Below are 20181 nucleotides of genomic sequence, written 5' to 3'. Positions count from 1 at the left end.
AAGTGTGGAATAAAACATAAAAGCTTTAAATTTACTTTCCCAGTGCTAAGGATTGGTTGTGCCTAATCTGTGCTTTCTTGAATTTTGATATCAATTGTGCCTCTACCACATCCACTGTGAGATTGTTCTATGCATTCAGCACTCCCTGTGAAGAAATATTTCCTGATCTCACTGCTGAATCTATTCCTTTTCAACCTCGCTGTATTAGGGCTCTTCAGCTTGGAGAAAAGGCGACTAAGGGGAGATATGATAGAGGTCTATAAAATAATGAGTGGAGTTGAACGGGTAGATGTGAAGCGTCTGTTTACGCATTCCAAAAGTACTAGGACTAGGGGGCATGCGATGAAGCTACAATGTAGTAAATTTAAAACAAATCAGAGAAACATTTTCTTCACTCAATGTGTAATTAAACTCTGGAATTCGTTGCCAGAGAATGTGGTAAAGGCGGTTACCTTAACGGAGTTTTAAAAAGGTTTGGACGGCTTCCTAAAGGAAAAGTCCATAGACCATTATTAAAAGGACTTGGGGAAGATCCACTATTTCTGGGGTAAGCAGTATAAAATGTTTTGTACTTTTTGGGGATCTTGCCAGGTATTTGTGACCTGGTTTGGCCACTGTTAGAAACAGGATGCTGTGCTTGATGGACCTTTGGTCTTTCCCAGTATGGCAATACTTATGTACTTATGTAGGATTTCCTATCTATCTCCTGGATTTTTCTTGTGCATTATTTACACCACTTGGAGTATTTATATAAAGACATTAAAATATATATTCTATCTCTCATTTTATTTCCTGTAGGATACATAGGTTTTTGTCAGTCTAATCTCAAGGGGCTTGTACCGCAGGATCTGCATCAGTTTTTACTGCTTCAAAGTAATCTAAGAAAAACGTAAAGGGTTGGCTCAACCATTAAGCAGACTGGGCTGTGACCTAGGGCAGCAGCTTTTGTGAAGGTGGCAAATAGTAGCTGCCATAGGTCCTGACAGCCACACAGTTGGAAAAGTATCATTGTATACTTCAACACACAGGGACGGTAGGAAAAGTTCATATAGCTGATTTAGGACCCTTTTGCTAAGCTGCATTAGGTGCTAATGTGTGCCTAATGCAGTTTAAAATGGCATACTATGGGTAAGTGACAAATGTGTGGTCGCTAACCGCACAAAAATAATTTAAAACTTTTTAAGAGGGCATATATGGGGGCAAAGGGTGGGCATTCCGGCACTAATCAGTTAGCACAGCTACATTAATGCTCGCTAACTGATTAGTACAGGAATAGCGTGTGAGCCCTTATCATGTGCTAATTATTTTAATGGCCATACACTAATGACAACATTAGCGCATGACCTTTGATACAAAAAATCAAAAAAGGCCATTTTTATGGCTGTGGTAACAAAAGGCATTAGTGTATGAGAAAAACCCGGATAAGGACACACTAAGGCCACTTTTTACTGCAGCTTAGTAAAAGGATCCCTTAGCTTGATAAATAGCTTTTTATTCAGGCATAAAATGTTTGGAAATTGCCCTCATTATGCATATAGAGAGATGCAAAATAAAGATATCCAATTCTGTAGAGGATTATTCTAGGAGGAATAGGTATGAGGATGATTGCCGAGCCTAATTATCCTCCAATGTGAGGGTGCAAGGGTCTTAAAGTTTGAGAGGGCTCAAGGCAGAGGGTGTCCTAGGGTTCTTATATCTTTGTATTGGTCCTGGAAAGGAAGCTACATTTTCTGTATTTTGTACAAATGACCTTCATTAAATTTACATCACAGATTATAGCTGTAAATAACATAGACCATTATCTGATATGTAGGCAGCCTTGTAGATTCAGTGATACAAGGTTATGATTGTGACAGAAGTGCAAAACGTATAGATGCAAATTTGAAGCAGACAGATCAGCTTAGTTTTGGCTTGAAAATAATACCTAAATTTTCATAAGATTTTCTGAAACTCTTCAGCTGATTTATTGAAAATTTGTTGCAAATCTGCATGAGATCTGCAGAACTACAACCGTCCACACCAGATTTTCAATAGATTCCACCAGCAAATATCCAAGGAACCACTAGACATTACCCACATGGCATTTTGGTGAAGTAATGCTGAATATATTTTCAAAGCCCTCTTACAGATTAACGATTGGTATCCTAGTCATTTTGTTGACAGTTTTGTATTCATCTGAAAGCCTTTAAATTCTGCTGTTCAGTCACATTTTACATCATTTCTTCTGAAAATCAGTCATGTTGGCCACAAGTCGTTCTCCAAATGTTTTCATTTTTATCATTTAAGTAGCTGACATGTACACAAAGGAAGAAAAATAATTGTACATAGCAGCAGCAGATATGAAGTCAACCTTGTTAACTAACCAAGCAAACCTAAGCATTCTTTTACTATGGACAGTGCTTCCAAAAATCTGGCCAACTTGTTTGATAAAACCTTTCAGAAAGTAAAAGTACTGAGCAGCAAACTTCTATAATGTTGCTTCCACATTCAGTTGAGAATGCATCATTTTCACTTTCTTGGACTTAATCTATGTTTCCTTTCATATACGTTCATATCGTTTGTTCCCGTCTTCGTTTTAGGCCTACCACTCTAGCAGCCATGAGGAATGTTGTTCCTGTGAGAATTTCAGCGCTGAAGGAGATCCATGCCAAGGCCAAAGACCATCCAAACTTTATATCAATGCCTTCCAGAAACGTCTTTCCTGAAAGGCACAATGCTTCTTTCAGTGCTGCTGCTGAGTATGCAATATAGACACTGATTCCAGTCAGAGTCACAAGAGCTAAGGAAAAGAGAAAAGGGTATTTAGTAGGTAGACTGTAATGTACAATATCACTGGCCCTAATTGCTAAAGATATAAATTTGTGCACCTCTGTAATAATACACTTATAAAGAATGTATACAAAATCACTATTTTCAACTACAAAGTGTAATGTCTATGAGGCCGATTTTCAGACCACGGGAGTTAGACCTGCTAACTCCTGCGGTCAGCGCTGAGCCTGGATATTCAATACTGGGCTATTTCCGATGACTGGTATTGAATATTCGGTTTATTTTGGGCCAGTTTCAAGATAACTGGAGTTATCTTGAAACCAGCCAAACATATTCTCTGTTTTTATGCGGCCAAATATGGCTGCTAAACTGACTTTAACAATCGGCACATAGCCGTTATATGGTGCAATATAACCGGCTATCTAATAGCTGCTAACTGGGGATATTCAGCGGGGGATAGCCAGTTATCTCCCGCTGAATATCGGCAGATAGCTGGTTAAGCGCTATTTAACCAGTCAGCAGCCGTTCTGGACAGTTAAATAGAGCAGAATATTGGGGGGGGAGTATGTATTTTTTTAATCATTTTCACTGTTCAACAGGGCAGTTCTATAAAGTGGTGCTTAAATGTAGGATCAACAAACACACTTAAGGGTGAATTTTATATATGGCGCCAAACAAAAAAAAACTCTATTCTATAAGCTGTGCTTAAATCAGTCATTTAGGCATGGTTTATAGAATAGCACTTACACCCAGGAATTGCACTTAATTTGAGGTGCAGCCATTTGCACCAACTGAAACGTGGTGGTGCAACTGTATATGCCTAAATTAGGCGGGTATCCCCCTTAGTCTATAACATGCATAAATGTAGGAATGCCCCTGTTCTGCCCATGACCATCCCATTTCCATGCAGCCTTTTTTTACTCACATGTGAAATTTACAGGTATAAATTCCAATTAAATCTAATTAGTGCCAATAATTACTTGTTGACAAGCCAAGTATTGGTGCTAATTAGCTCATTATTTAATTAAATTCCTATGCAAATTGGGCATGTGCCCAAATTTGCGTGCACAATTTTTGGTGACTTTTATAGAATTAGAGGGTTAGCGTCAATTTATGATAACTTTAAGGCACACCTAACCTGTTATAGAATAGCAGCATAAAATTGCCTTGGTGTGTCAAAACTTGGGTGCAAGTTTTTACGTCAGGTCAATGGCAGGTTTAACCTGGTGCACCAAAGTGCGCCTTGCAATGTGCACATCTGATACTATTAAGAAAAACGGCCATTTAACCCTACCCTCTGTTTTCTGTCTAATAACCAATTCCTAATCCAGAGAAGGACATTCCCTCCTAGCCTATGAATTTTTAATTCTCTCAGGAATCTCTCATCAGGAACTTTGTGAAAAGCTTTCTGAAAATCTAGATACACTACATCAACTGGCTAATCTTATCCACATGTTTATTCACGCCTTCAAAGAAATGAAGCAAATTGGTGAGGCAAGACTTCCCTTCACTGAATCCATGTTGACTCTGTCCCATTAAACCAAAGTTATGTGGTCCGTAACTTTATTCTTTATAACAGTTTCTACTATTTGCCCGGCACTGAAGTCAGGCTTACTGATCTGTGATTTTCCTTATCATCCCTGTTAATTGCTTCTATCAATAAATCCAAAGTGATATACAACATATGTAAAAAAAAAAGCAGCTCATCTTCACCACAATACAGTACTAAATCCACTCAGTCCCAATGTCTTCATCCCCCCCCCATAAAATCCCAAACCCCTAAAACACAAAACCCTCACCCACCCCATCAAAACTCACCCTCAATCGCAACATATCTAATCCTCCATAAACCACAAATTCCTAACACAATAAAAACTCCTACTCACCCTATCAAAACTCAACTACCCTTCCCCCCCCCACCTTTAGACTACCTTCCCACTACACCTACAGACTAACAGTTCCATCACTCTCCCACTCCTACATTTATACAAACATGAGGAACAGGATAGTGATGAGAGGACTAACACCTAACTAAAAACGTATTGGCGGTAACAAAGGCAAATAATTCCCCAACAAAGCAGCAAAGGAGTGAAAGTGGATTGTTGGGGGCTGTAGTCCAGAAGGAAGGCTTAGTTATTGCTCCCACTTGTCCAAGGCGTGACTCCCAAAACTCAAGGAGACTTATTTTCCTTGTATAGGCCTAGTTGGCTTTCTAATGCAAGCTTATCCAACCTACAGCCTGTGTGTCAGGATCCGTCCCAAGTAGTTTTTTTCTGGCCCTCAAAAGCTCTGCAATTCTTGTGGCAGTTACAGCGGGGTTCCTGCATCTTCACCATTACTCGGCTCTCTGTAAGTTTGAGCAATGTAGCACCAGAAGTTCAGATTGGTCTTGCATTGTCAAGTCTCACCAGAGTTCAAACTGTGAGGCCAATCTGAACTTCTGACACCACGTGGCTCAAGCTTGCAGAGAGCCGTGTCACAGTAGGGAAGCAGGAATCCCGCTGTTTCTTCTGCAGCTGAAGCCAGGTGAGGGGAAAGAGACTGAGTGAAGACTTGGGGGGGGGGCTACATATGAGAGAGAGAGAGAGATTGGATGAAGTCTGGGGGGGGACAATTCACCTTTGTATTTTACCACTATTTCATGAAAAATGTGGCAAAATATGACGGTGTGTGTTTTGGCCCTCTGAATGTTACAAAATATGAAATGCAGCCCCGATAGAAAAAGGTTGGGCAAACCTGATCTAATGCATGGTGAATAACTTTCAAAAGCTAATGCAATGAAAAGGTATTTTTATTTTATTTATTTATTTATTTGTAGCATTTGTATCCCACATTTTCCCAACAATTTGCAGGCTCAATGTGGCTTACATTTGCCGTAATGGCGGTTGCCATTTCCGGGTAACAGAATTACAAATGGTAATGTGTTAAGTTGCATACATACATGATAACATACATGTAACATAACATAAGTGAACAGATCATGGTATAGATATATATCATGTGCATATATATGTTAAGGAAGAATAAATTATGGTAATACATGAAAGTTCCTGAGTAAGAAATTGGAAGAATAAATTATAGTAATACATGAACGTTCCTGAGTACGAAATTGGGTTGTATCATTCTTTAGGTCATCGACTATGGAGAGACTATATTCGACATAGAGATTGAAGTGGTTATGCTTATTCATTAGTGGTAAGGAGGTTGATCAGTCAAGTGATAATATTTCAATTATGTCTATGTCGTGTAAAGTCTTATTTTTGGGTGTTTAAGATGGGTGTTTATGGTATGCCTTCTTGAACAGATCTGTTTTCAGTATCACCTATAACGTCTTTGTTCACTCTTATTTGTATACTTTATTAATAATGTTACTCATTTATGAACAGTGTTCTTGTATTAGAAATGAGTAGGTCTTATACATTCAGGGGCCCTTTTACAAAGTGGCAATAAGCCCAATGCGGGCTTATCGCTCGCTAAAAAGGAAGTACCACCAGGCTACCGCAGCAGCCCGGCGGTAGTTCCAACCCCCAGCATGCCATCATATCCATCGCTACAAAAATATTTACATTTTTATAGCGCCGGTGTGTTCCCGGTGGTAATCGGGCAGTGCCATGCGCTGCCCAGTTAGCACTGAGTTAGCGCAGGAGCCCTTACCGCCACCCATTGGCTTCCTCCCCCAAAATGGCCCTGTGGCAAGTGCTTCACTTGCCGCATGGCCGTTTCCTCAAGAAATGAGACCTACTTTTTACCTGCTGAGGTAAAAGGGGAGTCTTGGCGCATGTCAAAAACACAAGCTGATGCCAGTGCAAGCCCCCTTTTGCCGCAACTTAGTAAAAGGGGCCCTCACTAAGGTAGTCAAAACTTATTTTGAATCCTATTGAGGTTAAATGTAGACTATCATATGATGATACCTTAATACAATATAATTGTAACATGATCCTTATATTATAAATTATTTTTCTTTTCTACTTGTACTATCTATTGGTGATTTAGATTTTAATAGCTATTATATCACTGTAGTCAGAGGTCAGAGTGAAATGCTCTTTGGGAAGTTATAGTGCTTAAATAATATAATGTAACGGCAATATAATGTACCTTTTCATGGTCTTTTTTATCAAATCATTTCTCTATAATATAAAGGGTAACCCATACCAGCAACTTTAATGTCCTCAGAACTTCCAGTGGAATGTTGTGTTTCTCCTGGGCTTCCTTCTCATATGACTTTGTACTATGAAGGAGCCTTTCCTCCCAGAATTGTCCCAGCAAGAGGGCAAAGGCAAGTGAAAGAATGCCAAAAATGATAAAGAAAATAACATTTTTAATAAAAGCTCTTCAGCAGGAATTGTTCAGTGTTATGGTGGTTGAGTAGTATGTACTCAATTGAGCAACATTTCAGCTAGCCATCCTTGATGACAGCTAGGTTGAGCGACTTCTTTAATATAGCGAAACCGAATAACAAATTAAATTTGCTGTTGCTGTTGTTTCAACGTGACTATTTTTCAAATGAATTCTGAAGGAGAGAATTTGTGTTCTTTTACAAGACTGATCCTCATTTTATGGTATCTACAAAAAGAACAGAGCTTTTGCAGTGACACTAAATGAGAACATCTGGACTACTGTGGCAGTATATGCATTCTAAAGAATTAATGAGAAGGAGTAAAGAGCATTTCCTCATAGTTAGTAACTTTGGAAATTGGGAGGCAGAGGGTGCCATAAGCAAATAGAAAATATCTGATCCTGAAGTCCTAGTTCCATGGATGAACTGCAAAGAAAACAAAAATAATAAAATTCAACCTTTGGTTGTCAAATTGTTTACTCTACTAATCCATTCAGTGGAATCTCATATTTGTGCTATACACAGTGTGTTTCTTCCAGCAAAAAAGGTGCTGGTACTCAAATATCAGGCCACCCTTCAGGGATGAGGTGATCACTGAGGGACTCACCCCACAATAGCCAGGACCCCTGCAACCAGTCACAGAATCTATGACAAGGCAGAATTGGTGTGTAGAGCCTGAGCTCTTTCATTAAAACTTGGTAACCATGGGTCAATTTCAGCACACAATGGAAAAGGTGCCGGTACTCAGTACCCCCAAGTAACCCCTCAAAAAAAGCCCTGGCTATACATAACCAGGTGGCCAATATTCAAAGATTTGTCTGGGTAACTTCAGAAGTTACCTGGTCAAATCTTGATGGGCCTTTCACTAAGTTGTGGGAAAATTTGGCAGGTACCACATAGTAATTGCCCAAATCACTGAAAAGCCTCTATGTTAACTCTTGGGGAAATTCATAGTATCTGCCTATGTCTAACATAGAGAAAATACAACTGGCCTGTGTTAATTGCACTGTAGATAACGCAGATGCACTTAAGACTGCAATTCTATAAAGGGGTGCCTATGTCGAACCTATTCCATAATGGAAAGCAGGTGCCTATTTTCCAGTAGAGAAGACTAGAATAACCAGCCATATATGTGCACATGTAGTTAGGTGTGAGTACTTATGCCAGCCATAGAGCTGGTGTAAATGTTCATGCCCAGATACTGGAGATATGTGTGTAACTTATAATACTCTTTTTCTTAGCATTTAATCAGGGCCACCAAGAGACTGAGCCAGGCCCGGGGCAAGGCCGCCCCTGGGGCCACTACTGCCACCCCCTCAAATCCCTACCACTGTCGCCTCCCTCTCCCGCTCCCAGGTCGCCGGCACTGAAGTCCCTGGTCTCACCTGCCTGCCCTCGGCGCCGTTGATAGCCCCCCTCTGTCCACCACCGTGACCGGACCCCCAGCATTCAAATCGGCAGCGCCTCACCTCCGTGTGAAGGCGGCAGATCGCCTCCCTTCGGGCCCTCCCTCACTGTGCCCTGGACTGCAACGCTGGTGGCCTGGGAGCAGGAGAAGGAGAGAGACCCCGGCTCTGGGCCCCCCTTAGAGGCCTGGGCCCGGGGAATTTTGTGCCCCCTGCCCCCCCCCCTCGGTGGCCCTGCATTTAATATTGTATTACAAACCATAATACAGAAAAAGAAGGTAATAGCTACAAAATATATCAATAAAACAAATACGATCTCTTCAAGTCCACATCAAGAGGAACATCTAAATTACAAGACTGAGGATCAGATAAAGTAGAATAAAGAATAACAAAAAAAAAGAAAAAACTTCTACTCTTTACTTCCCTTATCTTACAGGCATAACTAAATATAATTCAAATTAGCACCCTATACTCTAGAGCTATACTCCAGCTTTTATCCTTAATCTTTAACTACTAATTGATTACCCAGAAAGTCTCCAATTGAACAGGATCTAAAAAAACATAGTGGTTGTTCTCGAAGTCTATCAAGCATTTACAGAAAAAATTCAAGAAAGCCTTCCTATGCAACCTGGTCAGCCTGGAGACACCAGGGAACAAATGTACAGTCTGGCCACAAAAAGGTAAATTCTTTTTTGGAAAATATGCTCTAAGAATTTTTAATTTAAGTACCTCTGACTACAATACTACAAGCAGCATAGCATGCTTACTAACTTATAATATTCTATAAGTTCTACATGTAAGTCTTGCCTAGACTCCGCCTACCTGTTTAATACATGTTATGTAAAATATGTGGCTATTTACCAGACTCTGTGTAAACAGATTTTTGGCGTTATGTACAAGCAGTGTGTTTTTTCTAGCAAAAAAGGTGCTGGTACTCAAATCCCAGGCCACCCTTCAGGGGTGGGGACCACTGAGGGACCCACCCCACAGTAGCCAGGCCTCCTGCAACCAGTCACGGAATCTATGACAAGGCAGAATTGGTGTGTAGAGCCTGAGCACTTTCATTGAAACTTGGGGTCCATGGGTCAGTTTTAGCAGACAATGGAAAAGGTGCCGGTACTCAGTACCCCCAAGTACCCCCTCAAAAAAAGCCTGTATTCTAGAGGTTTACATGTGTATTTGCTATGTATGTAGTTTGTTCTCCAATTAGAATATTAAGATAATGCAGAATATAATTCCTAAATAAATTAAGCATGTAAAAACTTGCTGACTACCACTGACTGAATATTGACCATCAAAATGAACAAAAAAACCTACCTGAGACAACATAGGGTTCTTTCATATTACAGAAGTCTTAAACCATTAAATCAGCCAACTACACTGGTCAATAAAAGTTTTACATACTAGTCACCTCCCATAACATACTTTTTTCTGGATAACCTTTATGCTTTATTTTAACAACTGAATATCCAGATGGCAGCATTTCCCTGTTATTCATCTCTTCTTATGCATTACCATAATAAATATTATTCACGTTTATCTTTTATTGTATTTTATAAAATAAAAAATACACTTAAGTTTTCTGTTCTCTTAGGCTTCTGTGGCTAATGTCATGGTTCTTGCAGCTGCCCAGGTCATGCCGTGTCCACGTATGCTTGACGGAAGCTTCAGCCATCTTGCTGCGGCTTTCAGCACCTTGAAGAAAGCCACATCAAGATGGCTGAAATTTTTGATCAAGCAAACTTGGATGCAGCATGACCCAGGCAGCTACAAGAACTTATGCTTCCTGTTTGTCTATCGGATCTGGGAAGGAGGTAAGGGGTAGGGGGGGAGGGCATGATGGGGGAGATAGCATCCAAAGCAGCTGTAGCACACACACAAGATCATAGAGTTATGAAAGGTGTTCTTTTAAATGGTCATGCAATCCTAGACTTGTTTATTCCTTTATATATCCATTAAATTAGTGTTGTGACACCTGCCTATTTATAGAAAACGAATGTCCAGTACATCTCCTAGACTGCGAACAAATGCCTCTAGAGAGGAAACACTTTCTATACTCAAACACATTAGTGTGAAAGCAAGTGAAGCCATCTTCTATTACAGAATATTAAAAGACAGCAAAATTAAAATATCCACATCCTCTCAACATATGATTCTACCTAAAAAACAAAACAAACAAAAAAACTGAGCTATAACATATGCTATTAAACATGTGTAATGCAATTAAAAAATCTAATGGTCATAACTTGCCCTTTATTAATCAATGTTTTATTTCATGTTTTCTGAGGGTCACAATTTTCATCTCTCACCCTCCATTTGCTACCTCAGTGGAGCACCTAAGGGGTCAGTACTATGACCAATTCCATTTAATATAATTGTGAGAGGCATTGCTGAAGGGTTAGAGGGAAAGGTTTGCCTTTTGTGGATGACACAAAGATAGCCAATAGAGTGTCCACACCAGAGGGAGCAGAAACCATGAAAAGAGATCTCCAAAAATTAGAATGGTCAAAGGAGCAGAGTGATGCACTTGAGGTGCAGAAATCCAAAGGAGATGTATGAGATAGATCTGCCTATGCGCTATTTTATAAGGCTGCAGGCCCACAGTGTCTTGTGTGCAACCCAAAAGGGGGCATGGCCATGGGAGGGGCATAGGTGGGCCAGGGGTGTTCAAAACATTTCAGCACATTGTTATAGAATACTGGGTTACATCTCAAGTTGTGTGCCAGGACGTATACTAGGTTTCAGCAGGCATACATCCTTATGACCCAAGCTGGTTGTGGGAAAAGGGCGTTCAGCTCAGAGCGCCCTTTATAGAATAGCGCTTGATGCAGATTTTTCCCGATGCCTAACCTTGAGCACCATTTACTGAATCTGGACCATACTATATGCAAAATTCTGCTTAAGCCTAAACACTATTCTGCAAATACCCATGTAACTTATGTGGAGGGGCATAATCGAACGCGAACGCCCATCTCCATGGGCATCTATGTCCGAGAACGGGTACGTGAAGGGGCGGGACAGACCGTATTTTCGAAAAAATGGGCATCCATCTTTTTTTTCGATAATATGGTTTGTGCCGGACAAATGCATCAGATTTGTGCGGATTTGAGCTGGGCAGGTTCGTTTTCCAGCAATAATGGAAACCGAAGGTGCCCAGCTCAAAAACAAACAAATCCAAGGCATTGGGTCATGGGAGGGGCCAGGATTCGTAGTGCACTGGTCCCCCTCACATGCCAGGACACCAACCGGGCACCCTAGGGGGCACCCTAGGGGGCACTTGTAACAATTAAAAAAAAAAGTTACATACCTCCCAAGTCCTTAGCTCCCATCCCTTGGGTGCTGAGCCCCTCAAATCCCCCCCAAAACCCACTGCCTACAAGTCTACACCATTACCATAGCCCTTATGGCTGAAGGGGGGCAGTGGCCTAGTGGTTAGGGTAGTGGACTTTGGTCCTGGGGAACTGAGGAACTAAGTTTGATTCCCACTTCAGGCACAGGCATCTCCTTGTGACTCTGAGCAAGTCACTTAACCCTCCATTGTCCCAGATACAAATAAGTACCTGTATACAATATGTAAGCCGCATTGAGCCTGCCATGAGTGGGAAAGCGCGGGGTACAAATGTAACAAAAAAATAAAAATTAAAACATTTAAAAAAAATGCATGTGGGTACAGTGGGTTTTGGGGGCGGTTTGGAGGGCTCCCATTTACCACTACAAGTGTAACAGGTAGGGGGGGATGGGCCTGGGTCCACCTGCCTGAAGTCCACTGCACCCACTAACAACTGCTCCAGGGACCTGCATACTGCTGTGATGGAGCTGGGTATGACATTTGAGGCTTGCATACAGGCTGGAAAAAAAAGTTTTTAAAGTTCTTTTTTGTTTGGTGGGTGGGAGGGGGTTAGTGACCACTGGGGGAGTCAGGGGTGGTCATCCCCAATTCCCTCCGGTGGTCATCTGGTCTTTTAGGGCACTTTTTTGGGACTTCGTGACAAAAAAAGGGTCCAAAAAATGACCCAAATTCGCGCTAACAATGCCTTTCTTTTTTCGATTTATCAGCCGAAGGCACCCATCTCTCCTCAGCTGATAAACACGCCCCAGTACCGCCTTCACCATGCCTCCAACACACCCCCATCAACTTTGGCTGTTTCCGCAACAGATTGCAGTTGAAGACGCCCAAAATCGGCTTTTGATTATACCGATTTGGGCGCCCACGGGAGAAAGACGCCCATCTCCCGATTTGGGTCGAAATATGGGCGTCTTTCACTTTCGAAAATAAGGCGGATAGTGTGTATTTGCAATGGGGACTTACACGGGGCACATCATGGGTAGGTCATAGACAGGGCTTCAATGTACATGTATAACTTACAGCAGGTTTGTCCAACCTATGGCCCGCGGGCCAGAACCCGGCCCACCGAGTGCTTTTTTCTTGCCCTCAGAAGCTTGGTAATGCTTGTAGTGCTTACAGCAGGATTCCTGCTTCCCCATCTCAACTCAGCTCTCTGTGGTTCAAACATATGAGCCAAGTCATCGTGGGGAATCAGGAATCCCACTGTTTCCTTCTGCAGCCAAAGTCAGGTAAGGGAACAGAAACTGGGTGAAAGCTGGGGGGGGGGGGGGGTTACATAAGTGAGAGAGACACTGAGTGAAGGCTGGAGGGGGAGATTACATGAGTGAGAGCAAGACTGGGTGAAAACTGGGGAGGGGATGCTGCAACCATCATACTTTGCCACTATTTGACAAAATATGCAACAAAATATAACAGTACGTGTTTTGGCCCTCCGACTGTTACAAAATACAAAATGTGGCTCCTGATAGAAAAAGGTTGGAAAAGTCAGACTTGCAGAATACTGTAAGTTACATGCATCCCTGCTGCATGTAGGCACTTAGACTTATGCCAGCTCTATGACTGGCATTAGTACAGGCACCTACATTAGGTGCAGTGATACTGGGTTATGCTAGTATTCTAAAATAGAACCTAGGAACCTTGATTCCATTATTTCAATTCATTCAATGTGGAAACTTAAACGTATAAAACCTTTCTTCCCGAGGGAAATATTCCGCAACCTGATACAATCAATGGTGATGAGCCACGCAGATTACCGCAATGGAATATATGTGGGATGTAAAGAACAACTCACAAAGAAACTCCAGACAGCCCAAAACACAGCAGCCAGGCTGATATTCGGTAAAACACGTTTCGAAAGTGCCAAACCCCTTCGAGAAAAACTGCATTGGCTCCCAATCAAGGAACGTATCACCTTCAAAATCTGCACCTTGGTCCACAAGATTATCTACGGAGAAGTCCCAGGATATATGGTCAACCTGATCGATCTCCCAACCAGAAATAGAACCAGAGCATCACGCACCTATTTGAATCTCCACTACCCAAGTTGCAAAGGACTCAGATACAAATTAACCTATGCTTCCAACTTCTCCTACATAGGCACACAATTGTGGAATGCACTGCGAAAGACTGTGAAAACAATCTACGACCACCTAAACTTCAGGAGATCATTAAAGACCTAGTTATTCAGAAAAGCATTCCCCACCGACCTAACTGAGATGCCTCAACCCTGCAACACAGCAAAACCATAGATTGTATTGGACATTATATATTCCTTCCTATTTTATATCCCTATGTACTGAAGATACTATCCTTACGCGACCCTAATATCAAATTGTATTTGTTTCCATACCGGACTTGGCAATCGCCTTTACGGTATTATGTAAGCCACATTGAGCCTGCAAATAGGTGGGAAAATGTGGGATACAAATGTAACAAATAAATACATAAATTATAGGCTAGTATTCTAAAACAGAACCTAGGAACCTTGAATCCATTATAGAATAGGGTACAGCCATGCAGCCTCACAGCACTTAAATGGAGACTCCTAGTTATGAAATTGCCTCCAATATGCAGATCAATCAATGTGCTAGTTCATCCTGTTTTCTCATCCTTTTGTAACTGCCGTAATATATTTCAAATGGCAAAGCAGTTGAACAGAGTGTTCTTTCTCTAGAAATGTATAATGGAATACTAAGTCTGAGCAAAAGGTGAAACAAACATCCTCAGTGATTCAGAGAACTATGACAGAGGGTGAGAGCTAAACACACTTTTTTTTGTTTGGACTCAGTGTATTAATAAAATGATTGTGCTCGCTGCTGAATTCCACATTGTTCTGTCTAGCAGGCTATGCGCTATATGAATATAGTGAACAATTAATGAGAAAAAAATAAAAATAAAGAAAAGTTGCTGTGGGAGTTATGTTTCATTCAAAACATCTTGTCTTTGAGGAAGAAATTAAAAGATTGCCTTTTTTCAACATCATGATAGTGATTAGAGGGAACAGAATGAAGGAGACTGTATTTCTTCTCCTTTTACGTGTATTGTGTTGTAATATTTTTGTGAATTTGGTTGATTTATTTATTTAGACATTTTATTTTCTGCTATATCATTGTATTTCAAAATGTTTCACAAAACCGCCAGAGTCGCTATACTCATGTTAGCCCTCTCCTCAAGTCGCTTCACTGGCTCCCTATCCACTTCCGCATACGGTTCAAACTTCTCCTTTTGACCTACAAGTGCATCCACTCCGCAGCTCCTCAGTACCTTTCCGCTCTCATCTCTCCCTACACTCCTCCCCGTGAACTCCATTCGCTGGGTAAATGACTCCTGTCGTCTCCCTTCTCCCCCACTGCTAACTCCCGGCTCCGTTCCTTCTATCTCGCTGCTCCCTATGCCTGGAATAAACTCCCTGAGCCAGTACGTCAGGCTCAGTCTCTGGCTGTCTTCAAGTCTAGGCTTAAAGCCCACCTCTTTGCTACTGCTTTCGACTCCTAACCATGACTCTCTTACTCAACACCCTCACTTATCACCCCTACCACTGCAATTTCCCCACCCCTAGCTGTCTGTTCGTCTGTCCAATTTAGATTGTAAGCTCTGTTGAGCAGGGACTGTCTTTTCATGTTAATTTGTACAGCGCTGCGTAAGTCTAGTAGCGCTATAGAAATGTTTAATAGTAGTAGTAGTAGTAGTAAACAGTACAAGAAGGAAACAGAACCCAAGTGCCCTCCCCACCTATAAATATCGCTAACTTTCTCCATATGTTTTCACAGGCAAGTAAGCTTTAAACCCAAGGGTGGCCCAAGACAGTCTGCTGCCTGAGGTAAGGGAATGAGATGCCCCCCCCCCAGTCACAGTCTGACATCGCCCCTCCAACCCACTTCCCCGAATTTACCTTCTTTTCTTGCCTTCCAAACATTGGGGCAGCAGTGGTTCCCATATACTGCCCTGTTGCCAGCCCCAGCCCCTTCTCTCTACTGCAGCCTGCCTCCAAGGAAACAGGAAGTTATGTAGGGAGGCGGGCCATAAGAGAGAAGGAGGGACTGGGGTCAGCAGCAGGGCAGCATATGGGAACTGCTGCTGCCCTGACTTTTGGAAAGCAATAAGAGAATGTAAATTCAGGGAAGGGGGTTGAGGAAGGAAGGGCGATGGGCAATGCCAGAGCACAGCTGGCATGGGAGGCGGATGCCACTCCAGAAGAATGCCACCTGAGGCCCCTGCCTCAGTTGACCTAATGGTAGAGCTGCCTCTGTTTACACCTTTTGTAAAAACCCATAAAAGTCCTGAAGATCACATTCCTCCCCATCAGCTTGTTCCATAAAACCAGGCCTGCACATGACAAGACCTGCTTTGGCACACCTCACACCCTCTCCGTAACAGTTTTCAGTTTATTCTTATAGTCCGCAATAACCACCAAATTCTACATGGATTACAGAATCAAGAAGTCCAGACAATTTCCAGAGAATTACAACTTACAATAAGTTCCATACAACAATTAACATAAGAAACTTTTCTTAAATAAAAATGTTTTTAAAAACTTCCTAAATTGATCATAGTGAGATAAAAATTCTTAGCTGGACTGGCAAAGTATTCCATAGATTAGTATTATCTCTGCTAAAAATGAAAAGGTAGCAGAGAATACTGACTTTAAACGGGCATTCTTCGGGCTTGGAGATTGTAACAATAAAGAGTTCCTAGAAACCCCAGATCTACCAGCTGTTGGAAATGCTATTAAATCCAACATATAGAGTGGAGCATTACCATATAAAATATTACAGATCATAACACAAAGTTTAAATTCAATACGGGCCCCTATTGGTAACCAACATAAATCTATTAATAAAGAAAAAATCCGCTCACTGACATCTGCCGAAAATATTAATCTAGCTGCAACATTCTGTATTGTATTTTTAAGAAGAAATTTTAGGCAAGCTATACAAAAAAATGTTACAATAATTGAGTAGCCCTAGAATTAAACTTTGGACCATCAATTTAAAAGCTTGATGTGTCAGCATATTTCTACTTTTCCGCAATTTCTTCATAAGGTTTTCTTAAACAAAGCATTAATGTGTAACTCTGGAGATAAAGAACTAGACATTGTAACTCCTAGTATCTTTAGACTTGTTTCAAATCTTAAACTAGAATTACTCAATTTCAGAATGTTGTCATTCCAGACATCTGAAGTTTGTCCAATCAGTATAATTTTCTCTTTGTTTAGCTTTAAACGATGAGACCTAATCTAATTTTCCAATAAGTCAATACAATGTTACCTGTCTTACAGTCTGCAGACTGTAAAACCAGTAGTAATACCATGATATCATTTGCATAACTAAATAATTTAAAACCAGTCCGATTCAAATAAAAGCCCAAGGAGATCACTAAGACATTAAATAATGAATGTTTATGGGGTTTATAGGACATTGCCCCTCACCCTTAAGAAACGTCCCACTCAGAATTGCATGGGCACCTTAAGAGTGCAGATTCCGCCTGGGAGGAAGTAAACTGGGAGGGGCAGAGACACAACCAAGGAGTTCAAAAGGCAGGACCAGGCAAAAGTTAGGGAGGCCAAGTGAAGGAAGAGGTGAAGCCCAGTCTATGCCCGTACTATATATATTTAGCTCCTGTGGTCGGCTGAGGTAAGCCCTTGTTGCTAATTGACTGAACTTTTGCAAGTTTGCCAGAAGTCTGGCCGGAGCCAGACCTGAGATGTAAAATAGAACTGAAAGTCTATGTTTGAGACGTGGCAACCCTGCAGCCGCAGACTGCGTCTGAAGCTACCGCCAGAGGCAGCTTACTGCTGTTTGCCGAAACCGCTGGGAGTTTTCCTCTTCTATGCCTCGGGCTCTGTGAAGAAACATACTCTGACAAGGAAAAGAGAGTATTATATATAATGTTACACAAAAATCTCCCGAATATAATGGCAAATTAATATAATGGCAAATTAGTACTTTAAGAAGACTACAATTCTGTGAAGTGCATCAAGCTTTAAAAACAGAAAAGGGAAAAAGCCTCTGAAATCAACCCAACCTCCAACCCAGATGATTGTCTTTAATGCCAAGGGTTGGAAAAATTCCATGGGTTCCTTATCTTCATTGGCATAAAAACACCTTTCCATTTTATAATGCAAAAATGCTAAACCTTCACAGAACTGATTACGGATCCAAAAAAAAAAAAAAGTGAAGAAATTTTTAAACTTAGCTTCAACTTTCAAATGCAGAGAAGAAACAACCACGTGTAGGTAATCGGTCCAACACACCGACTTTGGCCAGAGTTTCGCTATGCGGTAGCTGTCTCAAGGCATGAGTAAACCAAAAGACTTAAGCACGTTCAAACTTCCTGCTGTAGGATCCTTAAGTCTTTTGGTTTACTTCATATATAAGAAGCAGGCGTGGTTAGCGCCGAAACGTCAGACTTCATCAAGTCTGAACTTTTTTATAAACCTGTGCTTTTGGGATTGATTTTTGAATAAACCTACTGTTTGGACAGACATTTGGTCTACCCCCTGCCTTTTTTCTTTTTTTGAACACTGTCAGGCTTATTTTCGAAAGAGAAGGACGCCCATCTTTCGACACAAATCAGAAGATGGGCGTCCTTCTCCCAGGATCGCCCAAATTGGCAGTGTCCCCAACTGCTTTCCATCACGGGGATGACCAAAGTTCACGGGGGCATGTTGGAGGCGTAGCGAAGGCGGGACTTGGGCGTGCCTAACACATGGGCATCCTCGACACATAATGGACAAAAATGGGCGTCCCTGATGAGCACTTGGATGACTTTACCTGGTCCTGTTTTTCTTACAACCAAGCCACAAAAAGTTGCCCGAACTGACCAGATGACCACCGGAAGGAATCGGGGATGACCTCCCCTTACTCCCCCAGTGGACACTAACCCCCTCCCACTCTCAAAAAATATCTTTAAAAATCTTTTGTGCCAGCCTCTATGCTAGCCTCAAATGTCATACTCAGGTCCATCGCAGCAGTATGCAGGTCCCTGGAGCAGTTGTAGTGGGTGCAGTGCACTTCAGGAAGGTGGACCCAGGCCTATCCCCCCTACCTGTTACACTTGTGGTGGTAAATGTGAGCCCTCCAAAACCCACCACAAACCCACAGTACCCACATCTAGGTGCCCCCCTAAGGGCTATGGTAGTGGTGTACAGTAATGGGTAGTGGCATTTGGGGGGGGGGGTTAGGGGGCTCAGCACACAAGGTAAGGGAGCTATGTACCTGAGAACAATTTCTGAAGTCCATTGCAGTGCCCGCTAGGGTGCCCGGTTGGTGTCCTGGTATGTGAGGGGGACCAGTGCACTATGAATGCTGGCTCCTCCCATGACCAAAAGGTTTGCATTTGGTCTTTTCTGATATGGGCATCCTTGGTTTCCATTATCGCCGAAAATCAGAAACAACCAAGTCTAGGGACGACCATCTCTAAGGACGACCTAAATTTCAGGATTTGAGCGTCCCCGACCGTATTATCGAAACGAAATATGGATGTTCCTCCTGTTTCGATAATATAGGTTTCCCCGCCCCTTTGCCGGGACGTTTTGCGAGGACGTCCTCAGCAAAACTTGGGCGTCCCTTTCGATTATGCCCCTCCATGTGTTTTACGGTAAGGGGGACACTTCTGTTTGATTTTGTGTCATTAGAGGAAGTGTTCAGTGTAACAAATGTCCATGTTGGGTCTGAGTCCACTTGCTTGGGTTTGTTGCCTGACTGGTTGTCTAGCTCTGGGGTGGGTGAGGAATCTCATATGAATTTAGTTTGCTCTGGGCAGTGGGTGTAGTGAAATAATAACATACACAAAGGCAGGTGTTTGTATATTAAAAGATTTTATCTAAAATATAAGTTTGCTATAAATAAACAACACTTTACAAAGTTTAAAACACAGAGAAGTGCTATGATGTATATGATTCAGAAGAGGGGTGGGTATGCATGTGGATGTGGAAGTGTGGGTAAAATCCTGAATGGAGTGGAACAGGTAAATGCAAATTAATTGCCATTTCATTACAAAATAGTGCACTTAATTATTTATTTATTTAATGGTATTTATATTCCACATTTGCTGAAAAGTAATATTAGTTCAATGTGGCATGAGATAAATTTACATACAATGGAGGTAAAGCATGCAAATTTAGCTCAAGCATATTCATCGTGAATGTTCTGAAACCCTGACTAGCTAGGTGTGTCCTGAGGACTGGGTTGAGAACCCCTGAGGTAGACCCAAGAAAACGACTGCTTATCCCTGGTGGTAAGTAGTAAAAACTCTTGTCACTTTTGGGGATCTTGCTGGGTTCTCATGATCTCGATCGGCCACTGTTAGAAAGACGATACTGG

General features: G+C 41.7%; 1 protein-coding gene across 2 annotated transcripts in view; it reads right to left on the bottom strand.

The window, feature by feature from the left end:
• Positions 1 to 2549: 2549 nt before the first annotated feature.
• Positions 2550 to 20181, bottom strand: part of TMEM114 (transmembrane protein 114) — a 59041-nt gene continuing 41409 nt past the window's right edge. For both annotated transcript variants that reach the window (XM_030213530.1, XM_030213531.1), the window contains one exon: positions 2550 to 2779. In XM_030213530.1, coding sequence (XP_030069390.1) covers positions 2550 to 2779 — 230 coding nt within the window. The remainder of the gene's footprint in view (positions 2780 to 20181) is intronic.

The sequence above is a fragment of the Microcaecilia unicolor genome, chromosome 8 (assembly GCF_901765095.1).
Source record: "Microcaecilia unicolor chromosome 8, aMicUni1.1, whole genome shotgun sequence".
NCBI lineage: Eukaryota > Metazoa > Chordata > Amphibia > Gymnophiona > Siphonopidae > Microcaecilia > Microcaecilia unicolor.
The sequence above is the reverse complement of the archived record's forward strand: the minus strand, read 5'-3'. Positions and strand labels throughout refer to the sequence as shown.